This window comes from Gossypium hirsutum, chromosome A07 (assembly GCF_007990345.1).
Source record: "Gossypium hirsutum isolate 1008001.06 chromosome A07, Gossypium_hirsutum_v2.1, whole genome shotgun sequence".
NCBI classification, from domain to species: Eukaryota; Viridiplantae; Streptophyta; class Magnoliopsida; order Malvales; family Malvaceae; genus Gossypium; species Gossypium hirsutum.
In genome coordinates this window covers 964,246-982,613 of record NC_053430.1, presented here as the reverse complement: position 1 = coordinate 982,613, position 18,368 = coordinate 964,246, and the positions used below count along the sequence as shown (strand labels likewise).

The 18,368-nt window shown below is 34.7% G+C and overlaps 3 protein-coding genes across 5 annotated transcripts; 1 reads left to right on the top strand and 2 right to left on the bottom strand.

The window, feature by feature from the left end:
- The first annotated feature begins 790 nt into the window (after positions 1-790).
- LOC107940144 (lachrymatory-factor synthase) lies at positions 791-1,618 on the top strand. Its single transcript, XM_016873572.2, has one exon. It carries the CDS (start codon positions 869-871, stop codon positions 1,373-1,375), a length of 507 nt encoding a protein of 168 aa, XP_016729061.1. The 5' UTR covers positions 791-868; the 3' UTR covers positions 1,376-1,618.
- Positions 1,619-1,689: 71 nt separating this feature from the next.
- Positions 1,690-4,236, bottom strand: LOC107940143 (pentatricopeptide repeat-containing protein At1g77170, mitochondrial-like). The gene has a single exon (XM_016873571.2). It carries the CDS (start codon positions 3,287-3,289, stop codon positions 1,880-1,882), a length of 1,410 nt encoding a protein of 469 aa, XP_016729060.2. The 5' UTR covers positions 3,290-4,236; the 3' UTR covers positions 1,690-1,879.
- A 1,931-nt stretch (positions 4,237-6,167) lies between these two features.
- On the bottom strand, positions 6,168-9,640 carry LOC107940142 (pentatricopeptide repeat-containing protein At3g09650, chloroplastic). Of its 3 annotated transcripts, XR_005930180.1 has the most exons (7): positions 9,172-9,640; positions 8,294-8,387; positions 8,032-8,067; positions 7,669-7,962; positions 7,233-7,404; positions 6,947-7,144; positions 6,168-6,686 (listed from the first exon to the last, which is right to left on the bottom strand). XR_005930180.1 is itself a non-coding variant. In XM_016873570.2 (3 exons), exons 1-3 carry the CDS (start codon positions 8,591-8,593, stop codon positions 7,888-7,890), a joined length of 411 nt encoding a protein of 136 aa, XP_016729059.1. In that variant the 5' UTR covers positions 8,594-9,552; the 3' UTR covers positions 7,574-7,887. The 3 variants fall into 3 exon arrangements, 1 of the variants encoding a protein (XP_016729059.1); XR_001695368.2 differs by lacking the exon at positions 8,294-8,387 and having other exon boundaries at positions 7,669-8,067; positions 9,172-9,556; XM_016873570.2 differs by lacking the exons at positions 6,168-6,686; positions 6,947-7,144; positions 7,233-7,404 and having other exon boundaries at positions 7,574-7,962; positions 8,294-9,552.
- Between the last annotated feature and the right edge of the window lie 8,728 nt (positions 9,641-18,368).

The window sequence follows — 18,368 nt, the reverse complement described above, 5'->3', positions numbered from 1 at the left end:
ATCACGAGACAAACGATACCCAACAAGAATGTATGAGTAGAAAACTACTAGAAAACTACTTATTGCTCAACAAGTTCCACAGAAAAAACATGGACGACTAGACATGCGAAGCAAAAACAATACTTAGCCACTTAGCCTTTCACCCTTTAATTTTTTTCGGGGTTAAATTATATTATTAGTCATGAAAAGTTATAAAATTATTAAGTAATTATTTGATTTTATTTTTTTGTAGTCATTGGTCATTAAATGATTACCGAGAAGATGATGAAATAGTTTTTAGAATTGGCATAATAGTAAATTTAACCCTCAGCATTTATATATCATGTAATTTAGTCTCTTTTTTTTAGTTTTATTTCTTCCTTTTCTTTATGATCCTTTCATTTAAAAAACTAAAAAGATAAATTTATCAGCTAAATTTGATTGAAAAGATTTCAAAAATGAAAACACAAAAAAATTCGAGATACTAATTTTCATCTTGTCACATTATTTTAAAATTAACCTTCAATGTCATAAAAAAACAGTAAAAAATACTAAATTACACAATATGTAAATGTTGAGGGCTTAAATTTTTTAGAATAAAGACTAAATTGACACAAATGTATGAATGTTGAGGATTAAAGTTATTATTATGTTAATTTTAAAAGCTGCTAAGTTATCTTACCGTTAATAATTTAACGGCTAATGACCAAAAAAATTTTACTTATAGTTAAGTGACTATCTATGTAGTTTACCCATTTTCAACGGAATCTTTCTATATATAAGGAATAGCTGCTACACCAAAAAAGAATCATCATAGTGAGTTTTATTTATTTTGGTTTTTTTGCTATAGATTTTGCTAAAGAATATATCAAACATATTTACTTATCCAATGGCAAATGTTGGTCAGCAACCAAAATGGGAAGGCAAGGCATGTGCAAAGCTAGCAGGATGCAAAGCAGAACAAGTATGGCTCCTCTTACAAGATTTTTTCGGCTTGGACAAGTGGTTCCCGAGTCTGACTACTTGTCTCCCCGTCGAAGGTGTCTCGGGACAACCTGGGTGCGTTCGTTTCTGTGCTGGTTTTAAAACTCCGGTCAATGGTAGTGATAAAGGAAGTATGAATTGGACTAAGCAAAAGCTATTGTCCATTGATCCAAATAAGATGGTTTTTAGCTATTCTATTGTGGATGGCAATGTTGGCTTCAATGGCTATGTATCAACAGTGAGAGTGTTGTCCAATGAGCATGGGTGTGACATTGAATGGAAGTACGAAGTTGAGCCAGCGAAAGGTTGGACACTCGGGGATTTGGATTTCTTCATTGCTTCTGGTTTACAAGTTATGGCTCAAAGAATGGAAGCAGCTCTCCAAGTTTTTCAAGCTACAATGGATCAATAAGGTATTGTCCCTTTCAAAAAATGTAGTTCACATAAAATGTGAAAAGAAATAAGTCAAAATCATTAAAAATGGGAATAAAAATCACATATTATCACTAAAATATAAATAAAATTATCTTATACTCAAGAATGTAAAATCTTGAGCGAATGACAAAGGCCTCACTAAAAATGGGGAGTATGTAGTATCAAGACTATGTTATATTACTTCATATTGTTGATTCAAGGGAATGTTATTGAACCAAACATGATAATCTGATGACGAAATCTTTACGTTCTTGCAAGTACCGTAAGATGATCCGATCCAAATGCATTAAATGAATAATCCTTGAAAGTGGCAATGCTCCCTTAATATTGTTGTATGAATTGATAAAAACAAAGTCTCTTTGCTTGAAGAAAACTAGCTTACATGAAATGTGACAGTAAAGAAATCAATAATTAGCAAAGTAACTTTTATTCTAAAATGGTTAACATGATGATTGGCCATTGGAACAAACTAAACTCAATTCTAAGTTGTTGCCAAGCTATAACCAGGAGTCTTGGCAAGTTTCATTTGCTTCATGATCCTTCTAACCCTCTCAACATCTTCCCACAAACCATTACTAGCATAGATATTAGACAATACAACATAAACCCCATCATTCCAAGGTTCCAATTCTTGTAAATGCTTAGCCACCCACTCCCCAATCTCCACATTCCCGAATTTCTCACATGCACCAATCAAACTCCCCCATATCACTACATTTGCCTTCATAGGCATCTCTTCCACCATCTTCCTTGCTTCCTCAAGCAACCCGGCTCGACCAAGCAGATCTGCCATGCACCCATAATGCTGCAAATTTGGCTTTATCCCATAACTATTCTTCATCATATCAAAGTAAAATTTCCCTTCCTCTACTTTCCCACCATGCACACAAGCACTTAAAACCCCAACAAATGTAACATAGTTAGGTCTCACCCCGGACTCTCTCATGCAAAGGAAACAACGAAGAGCTTCCTTAACATGACCATGCATTGCGTAGCCAACAATCATAGACGTCCAAGAAGAAACATTTTTTTCCTTCATCCTTGAAAAAACTAAATAAGCTAAATCCATCCTACCACACTTCCCATACATATCAATAACCGAATTCAACATCAAAATATCGGATTTTTCTAAGCGTTTAGCTTGGAATACACATTTGTGTAACTGAAGAGCTAACTCAAAATCCCCTAAACTACCACAAGACGATGTCACACTAACCATAGTCACATCATCAGGCAAAAACCCATTTTTTTTCAGCTCCAAAAACATATGAATCGCTTCTTTAGCACGCCCAGTTTGAGCAAGTCCAGCTATTAAAGCATTCCAAGAACCCAATTTCCTATCGGGATTTTCATCAAACACCTTCCTCGCATTGTTAAACTGTCCCGCTTTTGCATAAAGGCTTATAAACCCACTCTCGCAAAACTCATTCAACTCTAACCCAATCTTCACAGCCACGGAATGTAGTTGACGGCCGATGTCAATAGCGAAACACTGACAGGTAGCCTTCACGACAAGGGGGAGAGTATAACGATCAGGGAGGAGTCCAGTTCTCGACATGGCAATGTAGATGTGAAGTGCTTTAACGGGAGCATTGAACCTGGTGTAAGATCGGATAACGTTGTTCCAATGAAACGGCGAGGAGTAACAATCGAGAAGTCGGGTTTGAATGATGCGGGCATAAAGTTGGTCCAAGTGGAGAAGGGTGGTGCAATTGGACAATAGATTAGGCAATGTCTTGGCTGGGTCTTCAACGTTTGGATATGGAAACGATGGGTTGGTTTCAATATTGGCAGTCGAAGCGAGATTGAGATCGGAAGGGGCTATGGTTGAGTGTTTGGGTGTTGGCGTTGTAGTTCTGGGAACCAGAATCTTGAATCGAATTGAGTTCATAAGTGGGATAGGAGACTGGGATTTCAGTTCCAGTAGATATGAAACATGGGACAAGGAAGCTTGTTTATTGATACATCGATTATCTATATTGTGAATCGATAGGTGGTGGAGGATGTAGATGAAATTTTAGAAGAAAAAAATGTAGAGAAGGATGTAATGATGGTTGCAGAGAGAATTAACCAGAAAGAGAAATTCTTTAGTAAAATTTTGATGTTCTTTCTAACATTTGTATTAGCAGTTACACTTCTCACAGCTGAAGTAATTTAACAAAATAAACAAAAACTAGAATTAAGAGCAAAAATACAGCCCAATAAGAAAATAATGAAAATAACCCAAGAAGTCTTATTCAAAAAAAAAAAAGAAAGAAAATAACCCAAGAAGTGTATAAAATTTCATTTCTTTTATCTAGTATGAATGCTCCCTTCTTTGCTGCATTCTTATCCTCGAGGACGTACAAAAATTCTCATGTTGAGTCCTTTAGAAAACTGTTGCTCCATTGGGTAATGACTTGAGTAACAGCTCGATTACCACGTTTGACCATTCTTCTGCTAAGTATACCTTCATCATTGATTATAGGTAGCTGAGATTGTACAGGCCTTTGTCCAACATGCTTCTTCAATTGAGATACATGAAATACCGAATGCATCTTAGCTCCCTCAAGAAGGGTGAGCTTATAAGTCACTGATCTCACTCGTTCAAGCATCTCATATGGACCAAAGAATCGAGCAAAGAGCTTGAGATTAACTCTGTTTACAACAGATTTTTGTCTCTATGGCGGAAGCTTAAGATAAACTGAGTTACCTATTTCGAATTGCCTACCAGACATTTTATTATCTGCTTGTTGCTTCATATGGTTAGCTGCTCGATGAAGGTAATCCTTCATTAATTTTATGGCTGCCTCTCTAGCCAACAAACTCTTATCAACAGTAGCAGCTTGTGAATCATCGAAGCTGGTTGTCATTAAAGAATAGGCTATTTTATCATCTGACCCCAAAAAAAAAAATATTTATAAAAATATCCTGATTAAAAAATATTCACTTAAATAACCTAAAATGAACAGTAAAAATGAGTTATGAGAACTAAATGACTGACACCACTATCTTTCTATAAAAAAATAATTTTTGAGACTTTGAATACTAGATCACAGGCACTTATATATATTTTTTTAAAGTCTTTGTTTTGGGGTGCTGGCGCCTTTATGGTTAGCATCCCTTTATCTAATTTAAAAAAAAAAAATTTGGGGTGTAAGGTGCCGGACAACAAATACTCAAAAGTCACCCAACAAAAGGGATGAAAATATTACAACATTAATCCCTCCTTATTTTCTCATCTTTTTTTATTTTACAAGTTTAACTACATATATTATATTTCAAAATAATATTGAACTACTTATCATGTTTTTTTAATTATTATTGCATTATTCACATTATTATTAAATTTAAAAATTAATTTAAATTTAATATGCACAATTAAATTAGATTTTTTTATAAAATTAGAATCTACTTTAATGATTTTCATCTTTTATAATAATTCAATTAAACATTGCTAAATTATTGTTTCTTTTATTTTAAAAAATAACGTGTAATATATTTATAAATAACATGTTACTATTTAAATGTTTCTAAATTTATAAATACATTACTCGTTATTTTTAAAATAAAAGAAACAATAATTTAGCAATGTTTATTTGAATTATTATAAAAGATGAAAATCATTAAAGCAGATTCTAATTTTATTAAAAAAATTAATTTAATTGTGCATATTTAATTTAAAAATAATGTGAGTGATGCAATAATAATGAACAACATGATAAGAGTCCAATATTATTTTAAAATATAAAATATGTAATTAAACTTGAAAAATAAAAAAGATGGGAAAACAAGAAGGGGTTGATGTTGCAATATTCCCATCCCTTTTGTTGGATGACTTGGGGCATTTGTTGGCCGGCGCCTCACACATCAAAAAAAATAATTTTTTTAATAAGATAAAAGGGTGTTGACTATCAGTGCACCCTAAATTTTTTTGAAAAAAATATATAGGTGTCACCATCTAGTGTCTAAAACCTCTAAAATTTATTTTTTAAATAGAAAAAATAGTCGTGCCAGCCATCTAATTTTCATAACTCAATTTTACTGTTCATTTAAAGTCGTTTAAATAAATGTTTTTGAACCTAAGTCATTTTTATTAATATTAATTTTTTTGTGTGAGATGGGTAAAATAGCGTAAAGAATCTCATAAGCCGTGATGTTTGTTGAAGAATGAAAGGTGATAATCTGCTAAGGCAAGCTATTTCACCTAATCTCTAGGTCATTCCCCAACCATAAACCTCAAATAGGTTTGATGGCAATAATTAATCACCTCACTTTGTCCAATGAAATTATTCATGTGATCAGCATCAACGGTAGAAAATAAATGAAATTTAGAGTTTGGAGATTAATTTTTAATTTTTAATAAAAATTTTAAAGTATCAAAATGATTTTAAAATTATAACTCAAAGGACTAAATTAGTTACTAACTCTTTGAAAGTTAACAATCAAGTCATAAATGTAACAATTTGATAATATTAGTGACTATTATGTAATTTTTAAAAATTAGGTGACAAAATGTAATTTTAAATACAATTTAGAGATAATTGATGCAGTTTACATTTCATTTTAATAGTTAAATGATTTAACTTGTAAATATTAAAAATTAATAAATTAAATTAGAGTTTTTATTTAATGAAATAAAAACTTGGAAAAAAATACATATATCATAAAACAATAAAATTAAATTTATTTTTATAAAATAACAATTTTAATTTAATTTTTAATATTATATGAATTAAATGATTATTAAATATAAAAATATAAATTTTTTTAAAAAAATTAAATTAAAATTGAATAGAAAATTTAAATTTAGTGAAAAAATTATAAATCCCTTAAATCATGGGATATGGTTAATCTCGTCCGTCAATGTAAATTTATCTTAACCGTCGATTTTGGGGGAGCTCAACTATAAATAAAGAGCCTCCCCTTTTATTTGTACTCACTCCATTCATTGTTTCATTATTCTTTGCGAATAAGAGAATAGAGAGCATTTACTCAAACACTTTGCAAGCGTCCCTTTCTGTTGTTCTTTTGGTTGCTTGTTTTGGCTTAAATCGCTTCCGCTATTCAATTGATGCCTTGGAGGAGTTCTTAAGGAATTCTCATTCGAGTAAAGGCTAACTTAAGCGGGTTTTGTCGAGCAAATCGTCTAAGGCTGCATGGTTTACGAGACGGAAGGGTCTAGCTTCGTGACACTAGGAGGAGGTAATCCTCTTCTTTTCCATCTTCGCTATATTTATAGCCTCCCACAACAATGCAGTCACTAAAAGTGTTGTCGTCGTTAAGAACAATCCATTTAATCGCATCCACTGACAAAAAATATTTAAATAAAAACCGTTCAGTTTTCCTTTTTGATAATTTATGTAATTTTTTAGTTAAAAATCAACATATGATGTGAGGGTGTAAGGCAGTGAAGAACAAAAATGAGACAAGTGATGGCAACTATCACAACTGTTATTGAAGCAAGCTGGCGTTGGATGAAAAAAAAAAGGCTCCAAATTTGTGGAAGTAGTGGACGTGCTGATTCTGATGAAAAAGACAACTAAAATGAACAGAATAATAAAACTACCTTTTATCTTGCAATCCGAATAATAATCAACGGGCTAGCCAACGTTAAAATTTTGTCCTAGGGTCACTCCACCCATCGGAACCCCAAGCCACAACTCGGATGAGAGAGGTATGATCATTTTCTCATTTAAATCAGATGAGAAAACAGTGATATTGTTTTGTTTTGCGACCACAATGTCGCCTATGCCGCTCGATTCCACTAAAAAAATCAAAAAGTAAATATGGTTAGAATTTTTTAAAACATACAAAAATTCCAAGGACTTTTAATGGAATAGCAAATTTTATACCTGCGTCAATGCCATCCATTAGTTCTGTGAGAGATGGGTCAGGATACTTTCCATGGAATAATTTTCCTTTCTTTGTAAGGACAAGGAAATTATATTTAGCCGCCCTTTGCCATAAAATATCCTTAATAAAGCTTGCCTGAGGCAACGGAATCAAATACCTAGGTTCCATATTCTGAAGAACAGCAAAATTCTCCAAATTTCAAATGGATTTTGAGGTTTCAAAATATAGGAATTTCATGTATTACTTAATTTTATATATTTTTTTTATAAGTTTTACAAACAAACAAAAAATTGGATTGAGAACAATTAAAAACAATACTTAATAAAGAAATAGGAGTAGCTGGACCATAAAAAATTCCACATCAAATATATATATAATGTCTGCGATACAAACAGCAAGTAGACTCTCATTCGTGGAAAGAGCTAATATACCCACCTTCCCAATAGAAAGGTCGAGTAATCTACAGTCTAGAAGACTTCCCACGTCTTCCTTAGCTGCCATCAAAACTTGTCCCTTTTCTATTACCAATAAACCTACTCAATTACAAATAAACATTAATAAAAAATAAACACTAAAAAGCGATAATAATTCCAGACAAAAGGTTTCAATGGAGGGCTATTCAGATCATAGCCCTAAAATGTTACATCCACCAATCTATAAGGCGGATAGAAGAAAAGACGTTCTGCTGTCATCCAACATTCCGCTGGCTCCACTTCCTATATTCCTTTCCTGCTAGCGCAATTTTAGTGTTCAATAAGTCATAACATTTCATTTACCAATTATGTTGAGAAAACTTACAAAAGTGGTGATCCTCACACCTCCATAGAGAGTGTACTGCAAAATTTAATTACAAAAAAGTTTAATTCCTTTTCAAGTCTATTTAATTTTAAATACCTTAATTTTAAAAAATTATTGAATATAAAAAAATGTATAATAATATTTTGAAACAATCTTGAAAAAACATGCACCATCACTGTCGTTTATCAATATGCACCCATCAATCAATATATTAAATGAAACCATATCAGCCATCATTCAATACACAATTTCAACAACTTACTTTTGTCCCCCAAATTAGCAGAAGCGTTAAGCACAGCATTATAGCCAAACGTGTCAGTTTGGAATCAGCAACAATTGAAGGATCCGCGAAACGCCTGACGCGGAGAGTCACGGAGTCAAAAAAGTTGATCGACTCAGAGAGTGGCTCGGTAGGGAGCCGCCGAACGACAGCGCTCCATGCTTTGACGTGGGGTAGGTAACTAGAGCGAAGCATGGACTTGATGAGCGAAGAGGCGTAAAGGGTATGGCCGGATTTCGCAGAGGCCAAGGGGAGTTGGCGTCGAGACGGTGCAGCTGGCATTCATTGCGGAGGCGGGTGATGATAGTACGAGCGCGTGAGAGAGATTGAGAAGTGGCTTCGAAAGAGTTGAGCAACGAAGCGGCTTAAGCAAGTAGGGGTAGGGAGGTGAGGGGATTGAGAATAAAGGGTCCAAGCTTGTTCGGTTTTCCTTTGGTGGAGTGAAAGAAGTGTCTGATCATCGTCGGTCTTTTTATCACTGGGGAGAGATAAACCGGTAGCTGTGGGTTGAGCTCGCAAAGAAAAGGGACGAGGGGGCTTAGAGGAAGTAGCGGAGGTGGAGGGTGAAGGCGGTAGAGGAAAGGGGAGAGAGCCAGCGGAGAGCAGAGGGAAATTAGGAGGAAGAAGAAAAAGGGGAAGGAGAAGCAATATTCATAGACATGACTGGTCCATTTGGGGGGGGGGGAGGAACAAGGTAAACAAGGATTAGAAGGATATGGTTGAGGAAGAAGAAAGGTTTTGGTTTGAATGGAGAAGGGAAGTACTAAGTCGACTGGATTATGTTCTTATTATCATTTGTTTTTATTCAAATATAACGAAGAATTACAGTGAAGAAAAAGAAAAGAAAAGAAAGGCATCACCTGACAATTCCTGAGCGTAAAATTGGAGACGGACAGTGAGTGTAGCTGCAAGAAATAAGAAATGAAAAAGAAAGTTTAAAATGTCAGGAACAAGAAAATAAACAACAATGTAAAGCATGAAAAATAAGAAACAGAGTAACAATCTGAAAAAAAAAATGCCAAAATACGGAAAAGAGAAGATAAAGAAATCAAAAGAGAAGAGAGAAGCAGAGAATAGTAAAAGAAGAAAAGAAATTGGAATTTGATTCACGGTGAAGTACTTCCTGGCTGTTCTCTATGCTAAAAAGCCAAGGAAGAAAGGAAAAGCAGGTAAATGTTAGGGAAGGCTTTGTAATTTTGTTATTTCTCTTGGAACTTAGTAGGTCCGTATCAGTAAGGAAGCGCGTGGACCTTTAAAAAATGAGGCTCTTCTTTGTTATAAAGAAATTTTTTGGGTAACCGCATTGAGGGTGTGGAACAGTGAAGGTCCATAGTCTCACTATGGGCAAGTAAAATCGATTTGATGACAATTTGACTAGGTCTCCATGCCAATCGTATAGCATTTTCATTACCTGAGAAAAAAAATGTTAAAATACGCTTATGTAATTAAGTTGGCCTGATTTTCTTCATTTGAAATTAATTTCTCTATTTCTATTTTTATTTTTGAAAATTCAATTTCTTTTTCATATTTTAAAATTTAACTACAATGGTTAACCGTGCATGTTACACCCCAAATTTGGCCTAGATATTACGGCTAAATCTGGAGAAGTTACATCAACTCATAAAAAAAAATTGCTTTCAATAGGTGTTTAGAAAATACAAATATGGCAACAATCATTAAAATCTATTTGTTCGTTTACAGAAAACACTTAAGAAATTACTTAATTTATAGCAAAATTTTTTTCGGAGTTTTAGTTTTAACCGAAATTCATTTTGTCGACTTAAGTGATTTTATAGTTTCGCTTTTGAAAATATCAATTACTGACGAATTAAAAAAAAACCTAAAATAAGTTCAGAAGCATATTACAAACCCAAAAGTTCAAAACAAATAATTATGAAAATCACCATATTTACATTGAGTGCAAAAATAATCCGTCCTCCCACACGCCGTTTGATCCTTAGTCAGAGGGTTACTTGAACAGTCAGAAATAAAACAAATGGGTGAGCTATAAAGCTCAATGTATAACTAAATTCAAACAGAGATCATACAAAACACAATATTAAAATCAAAGTAATGCAAAGAATTTCATAACGATCATATAACCAGAATGGAGCAAATCAGAGTATCACAGAGAATTTCATAACGATCACATAAACAGAACGGAGAATGCATGTTTATGCCAATGCAGTATTTTTTAGGAAATCATAATGCAAATTTTTCAGAAAACTTCCTTCCCAACTTCACGACACCAAAATAGAGTTCCCCAGAGCTCATCCAACCAAATTACACCAAAAGATAATTGTGGACATCACCACCAGAATTGCAGTTAAAACTGCCAGATCAAATATACGTCGTCAAGCCATTAAGTTGCAACCAAGTTGCTAGACAGAATTGTGGATAAACCACTAGTGCTAAGTGATGAAAGTAACATGTTTTAATCCAGTTCTAAATGCGTTTTTAAATGATTATTTCTGTAAATTGGTGAATTTTATACTCCTAATCATTTGAATTCATGTTTCTATACTTAGGTGAACATTTGGAAGCAAAATGAACGAAAATCAGACAAAAAGAGTAGATTTCATGAGCCATACGGGCTGGACACACGGCCGTGTGAGCCACACAGGCTAGACAAATGGCTATGTACCAAACTATGTCGATTTCGTAACCCGCTTCCCAAACACGCTGAAAAACATAATTTTAGGCTTTTTAAGCATTCTAAAGTCTATAAATTCCAAGTAGAAGAAGAGAGAAGGGAGCCATTAGAGAATATTGCAGAAAACAACTTAAAGAACGGCATTGGAGCCAACTCTGAAACAGATTTCCACCAAGATCGAAGACCTCTTTTTAATTTCTTCTAAAGTTTTTATGAGTTTCTTTATTTCTTGTGGTTATTCTGACTTTGAGATATTTTTAACTACAATTATGAACTAATACCTAGGGAAGATAAACCCTATGATGAATTCTATTATTTGATTTATATTTTACACTATAAATACTTGATTCTTGTTCTCAGTTATGTGTGTTTATTTCTTGTTTTTAATATTTTCGAGATATTTGTTGACACCATTTTTTGGATGAAAACGGGGTCGACTTGGATTTTGAAAATGAAACGAAATTGGGAGTCGCCACCAATCTTTTTTTGATGAGGTGTGATCGGGTCACCTCGTAAAATGGTTGTTTTTGATAAACAATTTGATTTTATTAAAACAACGAGTTTGGTCTACGAAATCCAAAAACAGGTTCGGGAGTCGGTTACGCACGAGGAAGGGTTAGCACCCTCGATACGTCTAAAATTGGTACCTAGTTGATTTCTTAATGTCTTGGTGTCGAAAATTAAAAACTCAAAAGAATTTAAAATACGATCCCTCCTTATATTGTTATTTTAAAATTACTCAAATAAATCAAAATGGAAAATACTTCCTTATCTCGAAGTAACAAGATGTCACGTCCAGTAAGTTAGGATACAACACATCGTATTTTCGAGAGTAAGCTTGCCTTTATTTTTTGTTTAAACCTCATTTATTTTAATTTCAAAAGGATGTTCGGTTATTTAAGATCAACGCGAGAAGAGTCGAAGCTCAGTAAGTTAGGGCACGATTTTCTCGAATTTTCTAAATACGAAATATTACCTTATTTTGAAAGTTTAAAAAAGATATTCGGCTATTTGGTCGAACGAGAAACCGAAACCCAGCACGTTAGGGCACGTTTTCTCGAATTTTCCAAACGCAAAATATTTCCTTAATTAAAAAATTTCTTTTTCATGTATGGTGTTAATATGCATAGCAAAACAATAATGAATATGATGGCATAAAAACAACACGAATAATAGCAACGGAAATAAGATTATTAAATATAAATAATAATGAAAATGAAGATAAATAAATAAATAATGAATAGATGTAAAGAACGTATATACATGAATGTACACAAAATTATGAAAATATGAAAATCTATGTATGTATACGTATTGTGAGATTATTAAATATAAAAATATATGTAAATATGTATACATGTATAGGTATATGAATTAAAATATGTAAATAGATAAGTATATATATATGCATGTAGAAAATATGAAATATAAAAAAAATATTTAAAATAAATAGAGAATATGTACGTGTATATATATAAATTATAAGATATAGTAAGAAATGTATATGAATATATATATACATATGTATATTAGAGAAAAATGTGTACGTGTATATATTTATGAAAATGAAAATATGTATATAAATATATAGGTATGTACATAAGTTGTAAAATATATAAAAATATATAAGTATATATATGTACCGAAATTTTAAATATAAATATAAATAAATAGATAACAATAATAATAGTAATGTAATATAATAGTAATAATAATATCTACAATAAAAGAAAATATTAGGAAATGTACAAAAATATATATATAAAATATTTACAATAATGATGTAAATAAACAACATATAAAATATTTGAAATAACATATAAATGAAACATTTAAAAAGGGTTAATAAATGAATTAAATAGATTTAAGACATGGTTAAAAACAAATGAAAATTTGGGATATAAAAGTATAAATATTGGATAGTTAATTAGGGATCAAAACGAAAACCAAACAAGATCTGAAGGCCAAACTTAAAAAAACAAAAGAAGATAGAAAATGGGGGTTAATTGAATGAGGTTGCGAGGGAGGAGGACTAAACACATAAATTTCCCTTTTAGGGAAAGTGCACAGACCCCACCCACCAAACAAAATAGTGCCGTTTCAACACCATTATTTAAAAACAAAGATTTTTTTTGTGTTTCATTTTCAACCCCCAATCTAAAAAAAAACAAAAAAAAAAGCTTCCATGCTCTCTTCCCCTCCCTTAAAATCCTCTCAAGCCTTTTCTTCTCCGGTGAAATCCCAGTCACTGGGCCACCGCCGTTGGTCGCGCCGCCACCGTCGCCGGCCACCGCACATGGTGGCCGGAAGTTCAAAAGGTAACTTTTTTTATTTTTTTTAATAATATATATATGTATATGTATATAGAAAGAAGGGAAAAAAACAAAGGAAAAAAATTCGAAAGAAGAGAGAAAAAGAAAAAAAATGCAAACCTTTTTATTGATTTTTTCCTTTGTATTCGAAGTTCGGAGGGATTTTTGTGTTTGTCTCTTTTTCAATCTTTTAAAATCCCCCCACTTTTTGTGATCGATTTTGGCTTTTTAAAGCCGATCTATAAAACATTCATTTCCTATTTTTTGTTTTCGTTCTTTTGTTTATTCTTTCCCCCATCCCTCGCATGCTTCCTTTTGCTGTTGTTTTTGTCTCTGTTGCAGGTGTGTCAGGTGTGGGTGGTGCACGTGATGGCCAAGGGCAGAGGTAGCATGGGGCGACTGAATCTTGGGGACAGAGGGAGGAGCGGCTAGTTTTTTTTTGTTTGCTGAAAATTAGTTAAGGTTGTGGGCTGATTGGGCTTTTAGGGTTTTAATTTGTTTGGGTTTAAATTTTGGGTCAGAGTTTGGGTTTGTAAATGGGCTGTTACTTTTGGGTTTATTATTTGGGTTATTTTGTTGGTATGGGCCCGGGAAAAAATGGGCTTTTACAGCTGCCCCTCTTTGCTCATTTTCGTGTAACGAGAATAGAACAAAGACATCAAAAGGGCCAGTTTTGCCCGGTCTTGCCGAGTCTTGACTTTTTGGTGCTCATCTTCTTCAAGTAGCCTTATTCTGTTCTGCTGTGTCTCGTTACTTCAATCCACTTCACTGCGCTCCAGAGAAACATGACTTAAATCTATTCTGCTGCAACTCCATGGGAATGAGATTTGTTGTTTTCTTCGTCTGCTCCACTACTGCTTAGGGAGATAAGACTGAATGTTGTTTTCTTCGATCTATTCCACTGTTGTCCAGGGAGATAGAACTACCAGCTTCAATGTACTCCACTGTAATCAGGGAGGTAAAATCCGCCGTCTTCGACCTGCTCCACTATTGCTTAGAGAGATAAGATCTGTAATCTTCGATCTATTCCACTGTTGCCCAGGGAGATAGAACTACCAGCTTCAATGTACTCCACTGTAATCAGGGAGGTAAAATCCGTCGTCTTCGACCTGCTCCACTATTGCTTAGGGAGATAAGATCTGTAATCTTCAATCTATTCCACTGCCAATACAGGGAGATAGAGTTATCGGCTTCAATGTACTCCACTGTAGTCAAGGAGGTAAAATCTGCTATCTTTGATCTGCTTCGCTGCCAAATACAGGAAGGCAAGATCTGCAATATTTAATCTATTCCACTGCCAAATACAAGGAGATAGAATTATCGGCTTCAATGTACTCCACTGTAGTCAGGGAGGTAAAATCTGTCATCTTTGATCTGTTTCGCTGCCAAATACAGGAAGGCAAGATCTGCAATCTTCAATCTATTCCACTGCCAAATACAGGGAGATAGAATTATCGGCTTCAATGTACTCCACTGTAGTCAGGGAGGTAAAATCTGCCATCTTTGATCTGCTTCGCTGCCAAATACAGGAAGGCAATATCTGCAATCTTCAATCTATTCCACTGCCAAATACAGGGAGATAGAGTTATCGGCTTCAATGTACTCCACTGTAGTCACATGGAGGTAAAATCTGCCATCTTTGATCTTCAATCTATTCCACTGCCAAATACAGGGAGATAGAGTTATCGGCTTCAGTGTACTCCACTGTGGTCAGGGAGGTAAAATCTGCCATCTTTTGATCTGCTTCGCTGCCAAATACAGGAAGGCAAGATCTGCAATCTTCAATCTATTCCACTGCCAAATACAGGGAGATAGAGTTATCGGCTTCAATGTACTCCACTGTAGTCACATGGAGGTAAAATCTGCCATCTTTGATCTTCAATCTATTCCACTGCCAAATACAGGGAGATAGAGTTATCGGCTTCAATGTACTCCACTGTAGTCAGGGAGGTAAAATCTGCCATCTTTGATCTTCAATCTATTCCACTGCCAAATGCAGGGAGATAGAGTTATCGGCTTCAATGTACTCCACTGTAGTCAGGGAGGTAAAATCTGCCATCTTTGATCTTCAATCTATTCCACTGCCAAATGCAGGGAGATAGAGTTATCGGCTTCAATGTACTCCACTGTAGTCAGGGAGGTAAAATCTGCCATCTTCGATCTTCAATCTATTCCACTGCCAAATACAGGGAGATAGAGTTATCGGCTTCAATGTACTCCACTGTAGTCAGGGAGGTAAAATCTGCCATCTTTGATCTTCAATCTATTCCACTGCCAAATGCAGGGAGATAGAGTTATCGGCTTCAATGTACTCCACTGTAGTCAGGGAGGTAAATCTGCCATCTTTGATCTTCAATCTATTCCACTGCCAAATGCAGGGAGATAGAGTTATCGGCTTCAATGTACTCCACTGTGGTCAGGGAGGTAAAATCTGCCATCTTTGATCTGCTTCGCTGCCAAATACAGGAAGGCAAGATCTGCAATCTTCAATCTATTCCACTGCCAAATACAGGGAGATAGAATTATCGACTTCAGTGTACTCCACTGTGGTCAGGGAGGTAAAATCTGCCATCTTTTGATCTGCTTCGCTGCCAAATACAGGAAGGCAAGATCTGCAATCTTCAATCTACTTTGCCACCAATATGGGAAGACAATATCTGCATCTTCGATCCACTTCCTACCAATATAGGAAGATAGGATTTGCTACATTCGATCTACTTCACGCCAATACATGAAGACAAGATCTGCTTTCTGCGATCTACTTCGCCACCAATATGGGAAGACAAGATCTGTATCTTCGATCCACTTCCTACCAATATAGGAAGATAGGATCTGCTACCTTCGATCTACTTCACGCCAATACATGAAGACAAGATCTGCTTTCTACGATCTACTTCGCCACCAATATGGGAAGACAAGATCTGCATCTTCGATCCACTTCCTACCAATATAGGAAGATAGGATCTGCTACCTTCGATCTACTTCACGCCAATACATGAAGACAAGATCTTCTTTCTGCGATCTACTTCGCCACCAATATGGGAAGACAAGATCTGCATCTTTGATCCACTTCCTACCAATATAGGAAGATAGGACTTATTTACGCCTAGTGTTTAGGATGACATGATCAGAATGAATCAAATGCTCCTAACTAGATGTGTATGTATTATATTTGTAGAATGTCATGAGAATGATCCATTTTTAATGCTTAGGTTGTCATTCCTCATTGTTCATCAAGGTTCTATCACTGATGCTTTCTTGTTCAGCCAGTACCTTTGACAGAAAACCTAAAGAAATAGATGCTATTTAGACTATCATTTCTCAAATGTTTCCAACCCTTAGGTTTGGTTAGTTCTAAACAATAGTCCTGTTTCAGGTCCTCGTATTATTTAGAAACTTTCAGAGTAATATGCAGAACTCCTTCTGCATGTGTATTGTCAGTCCATTAATCGTTATTTCAATGAAAAATGCTTGAAAAAGATTATCAAAATGGACAAAATGAAATTTTTTGAGAGCAAAGCTCTAAACAAACAAATCAAGATAGCAAATTTTGCTGAGATACGAGAGGAATAAGATGAAAAAGATTATCACAACGGATAAGATGAAAATTTACTGAGAGCAAAGCTCTAAATGAACAAATTAATCAAGATAGCAAATTTTGCTAGAATACAAAACGAGAATAAATTAATCAATATGATGTATTTTGTCAAAAATACAAAAATGAATAAAATGGAAATAGGTGCCCCAGATATCGTAGCATGAGCTTCTCTGCCTCAAACTTCTTAAGGACCCTTTTGAACTTGATATGTGTTTAGAAGTCCTAGAAGGCTTTGTTGATAACCCAAGATGTAGCATCCCTCCTTCTTATTAATTCAGAAAGGGCAAGACTACCGCATGGCCCACCTTTGATCAAAATTTGAACTGCCCATTTCTGGGTTTTCAATTCAAAATCCTTTGGTCTCAAGGCGCCCTTTGCGGGTTTTCACCTTGGCCTCTCATTTTTTCTTTTTGTTCCTTTTTTTGTTTCTTTTTTCGAGTGAAGTATTTATTGCTTGAATCAGAATTCTCAAGATTAGGCAGGTTTTTGCCATCCATCTTGGTCAATATCGACGCTTTTTCAGATAAGGCATTCCACATAAGGTCCTTTCCAGTTTGACATAGACTTTCCTATGAAGTCCTTTTGCATGGGAAGGATCTTCCTCGATATTAGATCCCCTCATGGAATTCTCTAGGGTGAACCTTTTTTTGGTGAGCTCGCATCATTTGCTTTTGGTACATTTGACCATGACGGATAGCTGTTAACCTTTTCTCTTCAATTATATCGGACCTGGATCCATTCTACTTCATCCAACTTCAACTTTGACAAGGCTCGAAGGGAAGGAATATCAACTTCGATGGGCAAAACTGTCCCTATTCCATATGCCAATGAGAAATGAGTTGTCCTGGTAGAGTTTTTTTTTTGTTTTTGCTTTTGTTTTTTATTTGGTTTTTATTTGTTCTTTTTTTTTTGGCCTCCACTGAACTGTTCATTTTGAGGGCAACATGGTGTTAATCTTGAACAAACTGCAAACTTCTGATGTCGTGCCGTTGTTCAAATTCAATGCATTGTCTAATATGATCCTTTTTGGCATTCCATATTGACATATGATTCTTCAAGAAATTTGCCGAGTGTCGACTTTATGATATTGGCATATGAAACAACCTCTACCCACTTGATGAAGTAATCGACGAACACAAAGATAGATCGATGACCGCCAGAAGCTTTTGGCGAGGTCGGCCCAAATAACATCCATGCCCCTCATAGAGAAAGTCCATGGAAAATTCATAACATGAAGAGATAAAGGAATCACATAAATCTTGTCTCCGTAAATTTGGTACTTGTGGTGTTTCTTGGTATAACTGGTGCAATCTCCTTCCATGGTGGGCCAGCAGTACCCAAATCTCATGATTTGCTTGGCCATTGCAAAACCATTAGCACGTGTTCCTCATCCAAGATCTTCTTAACCTCAAGAGCATCCACTTGTCTAAAAACATCTTTGAATTCTTAGAGTAACTCAATGACGTCTCGCTTTGTCTCTGCAGTGATACAGGC

Coding starts and splice junctions, on each gene's coding strand:
- LOC107940144 (XM_016873572.2), top strand. CDS start 869: ATGGCAAATGTTGGTCAGCAACCAAAATGGGAAGGCAAGGCATGTGCA.
- LOC107940143 (XM_016873571.2), bottom strand. CDS start 3,289: ATGAACTCAATTCGATTCAAGATTCTGGTTCCCAGAACTACAACGCCA.
- LOC107940142 (XM_016873570.2), bottom strand. CDS start 8,593: ATGCCAGCTGCACCGTCTCGACGCCAACTCCCCTTGGCCTCTGCGAAA. Junction 8,068..8,293: donor TGCTAATTTGGGGGACAAAA/GTAAGTTGTTGA, acceptor TAAATTTTGCAG/TACACTCTCTATGGAGGTGT. Junction 7,963..8,031: donor GTGTGAGGATCACCACTTTT/GTAAGTTTTCTC, acceptor TTGCGCTAGCAG/GAAAGGAATATAGGAAGTGG.